We start from the raw sequence: 10,391 nt of genomic DNA, 5'->3' as shown, positions 1-10,391 counted from the left end.
TTCATGGGTACATCCATATGATCACAATAAAGAATTCATGTTCATATCCTCAAATTCACCTGCATATCTAAAACAACAGCAACAACATGAGCGCCGGTATTCTCCTACCATTTCTTGATAAGAGTAAAAAAAACTAGTCTAAATTAGAGGAAAGAAAGGAGTGACTAAAATATATTAGGTCATTTGATTTAAATAAATAAAATAAAATAATTCATTAAATGAGAACAGAGCATTTAGGAGTGTATAAAGATTAAAACACAGGACTCCCAGTTCTTTCATGATGACTCAGTCGTTTGAAACACGTTTACTTAACGAGACCATTTATAGAATAATTTAAAAAATGTACTCACAGAGGCATTTAAAAGAAGCCTTTAAGAAATTTACTCACCGAGACAATTAAAAGAATGCTTTAAAAAATATACTCAACCAGAAAATTAAAAGAATGCTTTAAAAAATATACTCAACCAGACAATTAAAAGAATGGTTTAAAAAATGTACTGAACCAGACAATTAAAAGAATCCTTTTAAAAGTTACTCACCGAGATAATTAAAAGAATTCTTTAAAACATTTTACTCAACTGGGACCATTAAAAGAATCAATAAAAAATGAAAGTGAAAAAATGGGTACGATTTCGTTTCATAGACGAGAAATAATGGAGTAAAATGAACAGAAAAACATAACTGGTAAAACTTTCCTCGAGGTAAAAAAATATTAAAATAAAAAATAAAAAAGTTCCTATTTTTATGTCTATCAGGAAAAATGTTCGTTTAAAAAATCAAGCAAAAACTATCAGCTGAAGACTTGATTTAAGCAACACAGAATGCTTAAAATGATATACGCAAGAACAGGTGTATTGCGGAAGATCAGTGACGATGAGAAAGAGGAATATCAGACAAGATGGACACCAAAAAACGCCACCGAAGATGGAAATGGAATAGAGGTTATTGCGTCAGGACAGACAGCTGTCAAATCCCCCAAAAGGATGCTAGGAGAATTTCATCGAAAAAAAAGAAAAAAAAAAAAAAAAAAAAAAAAAAAAAAAAAAAAAAAAAAAAAAAAAAAAAAAAAAAAAAAAAAAAAAAAACAGATCTCTGCCAGATTCCGCACGCACTCTGTGTGTGTGTGTGTGTGTATATATATATATATATATATATATATATATATATATATATATATGTATGTATATATATATGTATATATATATATATATATATATATATATATATATATATATATATATATATATTATATGTGTGTGTGTGTGTATATACATTTGGCAGTCTGGCAGCGGAATCTCTTGAGTTTTCACACAACAATCTCAATAAAATGCTTTCAACTTCCTCTTTGATGACGGTTGTCTCATTCGGTTTCTAGGAATCACAGCTGAGGAAACACACGCGCGCGCGTGAGCGCACACACACACACACACACACACACACACACACACAGAGAATGATAACTAAACGAACTCTTTCTGCTTTACCTAACCTACGTTTTACGTACTGAGCGTTCCGTGAACGTACGATGTGTATGTAAAATGTAAAATATATATAATATTTATAATATATACATATATATATATATATATATATATATATATATATATATATATATATATATATATATATATATATATATATCACTCTCGGAAATTAAAAGCCTAATCCGTCATCCATCTATCTTTCAATTGTAGCCGAAATAGAGGAAAATACATATCTATGTATCTATCTATTACTATAATACCTCTGCTGGTGAGCTGATCGGCATGGGAACTTAATCCCATAAAATGTGAGGAGAGACACTGACCCACATTAGTCATTACATGATCTAAAACTCTAGGACGCAGTCATAAATACTGCTTCGGATTCCCTTCCGGATAACGACACAACTTAACAACCGGGCATTCAGACGTCAAAAATAATTTCTACTTCTGCCAGTTATATAAATCAAAGTAGTTATATAAATCAAAGTAGTTATATAAATCAAAGTAGCTATATAAATCAAAGTAACCCGAAGAAAGATGCAGGTATGAGTCCGGACTAAATATTTCAAGGATTCCTACGACGCAATGCACCTTCTCAAAGCGACTGATAGCGATTTGAAAGAATTTGCACTGAAATAAGTTTGTTTGGTTTTCATAAAGAATATGGTGTTCATCTTCAAATCTGCTAGACCATTTGTGATTTGCTTTAATAAATATGTGTTTCTGTTTCTTTTTTCAACCAGAACAGAATAGAATATAGATTTAGGCCAAAAGCCGAGTTCTAGAACTTATGAGGTTATTTAGCTCTGAAACGGAAATTGACTGTAAAAAGGTTTTAAATGTGTAACAGGAGGAAAACCTCGCAGTTGCACTATGAATCAACTGTTGATAGAGTTAGGAGGGGGTGGAAAGCGAGATGGAAGGAGGAGAATGTATAGTAAAACGAATGCAAGGGGTTGCAGCTAAGGGCCCGAGAGCCTTAAGAAACCTTAATAATGCCGCCTTCATTTTTTGTTCAGTATTTTTCTTGTCCCTTTTCCTTTCGTCCTTACTTTTTTAAATATGATTGTCACCCTTGCTGCTGTCAGTTCCAGGTTTTCGTTCGGTGCAAAGCGATTTGCTTTCTTTCTTCCTGGATTTCAAAAGTATTTTTTTTTTCATCCGAGGTAAAAGAAGACCTTTTATGACTGTTGATAGCAATTATCCTTTGTAATCATTTTAATGTAATTGTGTTAATGGAAGAGCTCCTTCAATATGCAGGATCCTATCTAAAGGCGCAACGAAACTGAGATGAAATAAATGAATACATAAATGAAATATTAAGAATGATAAATCTGTCATAAAAAATGAAGTCAACGAGGGGTTACTTTCGGTTTATTTAATCATACTGGATTGTATTGAATAAAGCTCAACATTCTTATTACAGAAATATTTTGTATGTCTAACAGAAGGAAAACTCCGATGTCAAGCAGAATTTGCCAAGAAAACAATAAAGTTTATCAACAAGTAAAATTTTATTGATTAACACAAAATATATGAAAGAAGCAAGTTACGCCCGATGTATTTTTTCTGGACACACTCTCGAATAACAGGTCTGAAATTCTATTATATCAGTTCTTTCCTTAGATGAAAACCTATTCTTCCTTCACTTCCAAGTGAAACAAAATGAAACAGTTGCAACACAAGAGAACAGAATTCATGACAGCAGTTAAGATCTTGAAGAAAAACTCCCTAACCGACAAACTTAGACGAGACTTTGAGCTTTCTCGGCGAATAACGAAGTTAATGAGCAGAGGTTTAAAACAGTTGAGGGAAATTTTGACAATACAGTCGCTGCTTTCTTCTTCAGGGGAAGGTGCACCCATGTGTCTTCGAAAATACATACATACATACGTACACACACACACAATATATATATATATATATATATGGTTATATATATATATATATATATATATATATATATATTCAAATAAATACTTCTGTTAACAAAACCGGATACGCCTCAATATAAAAGGTGCATTAAAACACTCCGGTTTAAAGCTAACTCCCACCCTTATGAAGGAGTGATAGAGGTGGAAGTAAGTCTACTGATATAGTCCTTAGCTTTAAACCAGTGTGTTTTTAATGGGCTTTATATATATATATATATATATATATATATATATATATATATATATATATATATATATATACTGTCACACCTTCAGCTTTCCACTTGAACTTTTCATTAATTCCCAGTGATGAGGGTAACACTTTATGTATGTAAGATAGATACACGAGGCGAATTATCAAACCAAAGTTTAAATTAAACAAAAACTTTACATATGTCAAATTATTTAATAGCAGTAATATGTAATAGCAATAATAACAATTAACCCCTTATTAACTACAATGAACCAATAAATTCAAAAGAGATTATATATATATATATATATATATATATATATATATATATATATATATATATATGTGTGTGTGTGTGTGTATGTGTACCCTTCGCATTCGCGTTTCAATAATCGCGGATTTTTATGTTGCAAGTCTGTTTCAATAAAACCGCGGGAAATTCAACAATTCAAGTTTTCGTAGACCAATATTCACTGATTACTGTATTTCAGATTATTTTCATGAAATAAAATATTAAATAATAATTTGCCTGTGATATTAGTAATAATATTAAACAATAAGATTAAGATTAAACAATAACTCGAGAGAGAGAGAGAGAGACTTATGTTGGAAAGAAACCGTGGTTAAGCTTTGGTTGATAAAAAACTGGTTTTCTCCCCTCCATGGTATACGAGTGACCTCATTATTTCGAATCACCTCCTTACAGTGAACCTTACCAGTAGCCTCAGCTCATCTAAACCGGCTTTCTCACCTTCTTATAGCTGGACGCTAAAAATAATAGTATCTTTTTACATTTTTAGTTTTAAAAATGTTCAATGTACAATTATAGTCTTCAATTACCATATATTACAATATTACATGAAATCTCCCGTAACAAATTGTTTTCAGTAAATCACTTTTTAAGCTTATCTTGATTTTGTATTCTCTTTCTGTGATTTTAATCTGAAACCATTACATAATACTTAGTCATTAACATTCAAAATGTTTTTGTCATATTCACCTCAGAAAATAAATTCATTTAAAAAAAAACTTAATTCGTGAACAGCTTTTCACATAGATTCTAATAATAGAATTGAAAAGATATGAAAGTGCTTCTGAAGAGCAAACGAATGTTTTGAATAGTAGACTTTCATTAGTTCCTGCAGACACAAATGATTATTAGTGTAGAAAATAGAATAGAATATATAATTTGGCCCTAGGGAAAAGTGCTGGAACCTATGAGGTCACTCAGTGCTGAAACGGAAATTGACAGTAAGAAGGTTCAACAGGAGGAAAACCTCTAAGCAGTTGCAGCTGTGGGACGAAAGGATGCTGCAAATAACCTTAAGTGATGCCTACAATGCACCGCATGAGGTGCTCTGACGGCACTAACTCCTTACGGAGTATCACGCGCGTAGCTTATTCATTTGAAGAATGCACATCATTGCTTATCTTGGTATTATGTCATACCGAGTTAAAATAACCCCAAAAATATAGATCATTCTTCAAATTAAATGAAGCTCATACATAATGACTAACACTCGAGTATGACACTCGCTTATAAGACTTGATTCATTCGGCATTAATGAAGACTTGCCCAGGGAAATATTTCCTTCGTAGAAGTTGACTGAATTGCGATTGGTTAATTTATGGAATTTGACTATCTTTCTGAATACTGGGGCACTTTCGGCTAATCAGGCTCCAGATAGTAAAAGATGAATATACAAAGGAGATGATATGTAATGATCTAAATGTACGAGTACACTTAGAGGGGTTGAACAGCGAGTGAATAAAGAAAGCGGGAAGATAAGTAAAATGAGTGGCTAAAAAGTGGGTGCAGCTATGGACGCGACCTTAGCGACTCGGCACACATCCTTCAGAAATGCCCACAGTGCATCGCATGAGGTGCACCGACGGCACAAACCCACTGCGGCTATAGCACCGGAATTATTTTTTTTTCGTTAGGCTTCAGTATATTATTCAGCCTTTGATTTTATCGTCACTGCTTGCGTTGACTGTTACATTCTAAACGTAAATGAAATTCATATAACATTTAAGGTTTTCAGATGGCCAATCGGTAAAGGTGGTTGTTGTTGTTGTTGTTGTATTAAGCCAACACTTCTTGCTGGCATGGGCCTTTCCCTTGTTCGGCCCGTAACGGTAAAGGCTTGAAGATTGTGGTATAATATTTCGAGAACAGAATCGTCCGATGAAACTTTTCATGAAAGGCAGAGGGTAACGAAATTCTCCACCGATGTCTGATTTGATTTTGGTTTGATTTGTGGAAACTGGGTCCTGAAGACAGGCACTGGGGCGATTCCAGCCACTCAGTGCTTAATTAAGACTGCCACCCTTAAGTGGGAGTTGGATGGTTGGACCATAAAGTGACAGGAAGGAAGTGGGAACGGAAGTCAAATAAAAGGGTAAAAATGTTTGTAGTTAAGTCATGAATCTGTCTGGAGAGAGAAAATGTTAATCGTGTACGTAAATATATCAGTGAAAAATCTAATTATGTTAACCAAAAGCCTTTGACTTTCTCATTATAGATCTAGTCTCTCTGATGACATCAAGGAGCTGATTTAGATTGGATTACACGAGGCCCCTGCGCCAATTGAGGTCATTGGCTGGAATTCACGAAGGATCAGTCAATTCAGTTTCGGGTAATTCACTTTGAGAGTGCCGAGGCTGTTGCTTGTTTTATTTATTCTGTGTCCTTATAGAAGCAGCAGAGACTTTCTCTCTCTCTTTTCTCTATATTGCTATAGTTTTCAGACTCGAATCTGGAAATAGGCACGCAGCATGTCAGAATTGTACGGACAGCATAGCATGTGTGTAAGAAATGCTAACCATGTAATTTAATTTTTATTTTTATTTTTTATAGCTGGCAAGTAAAGGGGGTTTTCTTGTTCCGTTCTTGCTACACCATGATCTTTATTTTTTATTTTTTTATATACTTTCTGGCAAGTATGGGTTTCTTGTTCCGTTCTTGCTAAACCCCCCACATTTTTGTGTTTTTTTTTTTTTTTTTTTTTGCTTTAACGAAATTTGAGCAAGGAACGAGACTGTAAAATTCTTAAATGGTTGTTACATGGATGCCTTTTCGAAGCCTTGAGAAGCCTTGTCGCAAACGAAAGCACCTAAAAGCACTAATGTCCTCCTAACGTTTTTCGTACAGACTAAGTCATTCATTTCGAATGTAGGGTCACCATCTCAAACGTCATGTCTATTTGTATTTGCTGGTTTCTGGGTCAAATGGTTAAGCACGATAGCCTACGTGTCAAGGCCCAGCAATAGTTAAAAACGAAAAAATTTCCCAGTCATAACAAAAATATTCAACGATATTTCATGACTGCCCAACTCACTCTAAAGGGGTAATTTTTATTTTTTTTCTTTTTTTTTTTGTAATATTCCTGTCCACTAACGACAGATATTGAACAGCCATTTTCATTTTCCGTGCATAAAAGGTGTCCATCACTGGTTACGAGAATAACGAACATGAGCGACTGAATTCCGGCTACTTGGCGCATGCGCAGGAAAGAGAGAGTCACTGGGGCGAAAATGAACCCGAGGGAAGTAGCAATTTAAGAGTTTTCGTTGTCTTCGCCCAGTCTTTAACATTTACTGTAGGTTGAGTAGTTATTTGTTCTCGAAGAGTATATACGAATACGATTAGATAAACAAATTAACTTAAAATGCAAATGACTTCAAAGAATACTTGACAATAATTATGAAAACTCCTGTGGCGCGGGTAGGATTTACAAGATATCAGTTTGGTGTATTGCTGTTATCAAATAAAAACCCAAGTGTAATTATTCATTTGATTTTAAAAGGATTCTAGCCATGAAGTAAATGGTGAATAATTGTCAGATTTCATTTATTCATGATGCCTTAAAAGTATTAATAAAATTAATGTAATGGAACATTTACTCCAGTTCCCCTCATAGACAATAGTTGCACCTGGAACTGGCAGTTTTTGTTTTACATAATCAAGCCTACATCAATCAGCTTGAATACATGCTCTATTATTAATACGGGTGTGATATGGTTTCGGATCAAAACTTAAAAGTATCGCATAAATTATGTTCTAATAATATTTCACTAAAAACACACCTTTCAATTAAATTAAAACGTCACATCAGTTAAAATAAACAATTCCACATTTTCAGACACCTCTCATCGGCCTGAGCCGTCAGTTTTCCTACCATTTAATATCAATAGCCTGGCCAGGCGGTAACGGAGACCCCATGATCACCACCAGCCGCTTTCCGACTTCCTGAGGCGACAGTGTGTGACCAGGTCCTCTTTGACGGATTTGGTCTTCATTGAGAACATTGCCTACGCGCCCTTTGTCACAGTAAGACTCCAGAACCTGTCGCTTTGCACCAAGAAGACCTTTTCTTAGATCCTTGGGAACATTTCCAACGCGCCCTTTGCCACAGGGAGACTCCAGAACCTGTTTCTTTGCTTCAGGGGGAACCATTCTCGGGTCGCAGGACCCCGCTGAAGGATCCTCCAGGATTTTCTTGACTCTAGCGGCAGTAGGACGCTCGTTTGGGTAGGCTTGGAGGAGGGCGTTGATGAGGTCATTTGTCTTGCCCGAGTATGAGCTTGGCAGCGTCTCTGTAATTACACAGGGATTTATAAACTGCAAGTTTTTTCGGTTTCATGTGGAATACAGAACTGAGGAGAAAGGCCAAGTTCATATGATCTATGAGGTCATTCAGCGATGAGAGGGGAAACAGTGGGAAAGATTTTGAAAAAGTGTAACAGGAGGAAAACCTCGCATTTGCACTATGAAACAATATTAAAAGAGGGCGGAAAGTAAAATAATATGAAGAGGTACAGTCAAGAGGAATGAAAGCGGGTTGCAGAGGGGCCGAAGGGACGCGGCAAAGAACATTAATACCAACAGTGCACTGCTGAGTTTCTACTGACGGAACTAACCCCCTATGGGGCCACCTACCTTTGTGCTGTGTTTGTGCTTACTGCTATCGTGAGTATAACACCTGTGCCTTCGTTGAAACCTTTCCAGTTAATTTCTTTAACAGGGCTTCATTGCATATTAGACAACAAAGGAAACTATAGTTTAAAACAAGTTCCTTCCCTGACCTTGATTTACATATTCCAGCCTGAAGGTGCAGATACGTCTCAAAAGACGTATTCTCGTTGCTTAGGTTAGAATAACTAAAGATGAAAATCAAAACCGGTTACTGTGTGAGATCAGTTTTCGCTTAAAGTTATGTACCTCTACTTCATCCTAATGAGCCCCATATCTTTAGAAGCTGAATCTCAAGGCAATTGCCCCTTTCGGCTTGTTCCATATGAATAGGGTTTCATCTTCGGAATAATAATAATAATAATAATAATAATAATAATAATAATAAAAGATGATAAATAACACCACAGCTGTAGTGCAATACCAACCTCAGATTTTCCACCGATCAGGAAAGGAAAGCACTGAACAGTGTACATCTCCTTCAAGAGGGGACGTGGCTGAGTTTCAATGATTAGTGATCAAGGACTTTGTCAAAGGCTCTGAGTACTTACTAAAGTTCCTCGCTTCTGTATGAATCTCAGCATCTCGGAGGCATTCCTAAAGGCTGGTTCTAACTTGCACAGTTCATAGAGACTGCACCCCAGCGACCACATATCCCCTCTGGCATCACACACAGACCTTAGATGAAGTTCTGGACTCTGAGGGAGAAATTCATCAAAGGAAATGCTACAACAGAACAGATTATGGAATTTAGGCCAAAGGCCGTGCACTATGACCTACGATGTCATTCAGCGCAGAAAGACAAATTCACAGTAAGGTGGTTTGAAAGGTGTACAAGGGGAAAACCTCGCAGTTGCACAACGAAACAATGGAGAGGGTGGTAAGAATCAGATGAGGGAAATAGAATATGAACGGAGATGCAGTGAAATGAATAAAAAAAGGCTGCAGTAGGGGACCAAAGTACACCAAGTGAGGTGCACTGACGGAACTAACACGCCTCATGACCCACCACCCGCCCCCAGAGGTAATCCTAGAACTGTTTATGCTGTGGTTACAACTATTTCCTTTTGCCAAACATTAATGTAAATAATTTTTGCCAACAATTCAGTTGCTGCACATATTAAATAGTAAGCTGATATAAAAAATAATAAGTTTACTCTCGCCTTGTTTTCCTAGAGTACGTACATGCTAGTATAATATTGGAAATATGTACGATATTCAGTCAAAAAATATATTAAACCTTTCGTCACATATACTTTCAAAATTCTTGTGTCATTCGTGCCCCTGAAAATCTATTTCCGCTATTAAGTATCTTCGGAGTATTGTGTTTGATTTCTAAACTTGTCTCTCTGCAAACTAAGATATCTCATCAATTGACGCAAATAGCGTTCTTATTTATTCAAACTCTTGAGTGACTAGAAGTCTATCGTCAAATGTCTAGTTCTGTGCAATAACCGATCAAACGTCTTCTCTGCCTTTTCCAGCCAGGACGTTTGAAACACCATCTATGTACTATGGATAAGTATAGGCTACCCTCGGGCAAGATCTCTAGACTAGACAGGGGTGGAGAGGGTATGATAGGAAAGGTTTAAGAATATGAGTTTTATGGTTCCTACCTCATGCCAAGGGACAGCAGAAGAACTAGATAATGCAACGGAGATTATTCTTTTACCAGAAAAGTCTCACAGTTCCTCCATTCAATTATCCATCGGCTAACTGAACGCCCAACCGTCCACCCACCCACCCGCCAGCCGGGGAAAAAAACTGCAGGCGCTTTGGCATGTTATCTATGCGTCACTTCCACA

At 35.9% G+C, this 10,391-nt stretch overlaps 1 protein-coding gene across 1 annotated transcript in view; it reads left to right on the top strand.

The window, feature by feature from the left end:
• Positions 1 to 9,269: 9,269 nt before the first annotated feature.
• Positions 9,270 to 10,391, top strand: part of LOC135222560 (uncharacterized) — a 5,859-nt gene continuing 4,737 nt past the window's right edge. The window contains exon 1 of the mRNA XM_064260647.1: positions 9,270 to 9,398. Coding sequence (XP_064116717.1) covers positions 9,270 to 9,398 — 129 coding nt within the window. The remainder of the gene's footprint in view (positions 9,399 to 10,391) is intronic.

The sequence above is a fragment of the Macrobrachium nipponense genome, chromosome 3 (genome assembly GCF_015104395.2).
Source record: "Macrobrachium nipponense isolate FS-2020 chromosome 3, ASM1510439v2, whole genome shotgun sequence".
NCBI classification, from domain to species: Eukaryota; Metazoa; Arthropoda; class Malacostraca; order Decapoda; family Palaemonidae; genus Macrobrachium; species Macrobrachium nipponense.
This window is presented reverse-complemented; position numbering and strand designations above follow the sequence as displayed.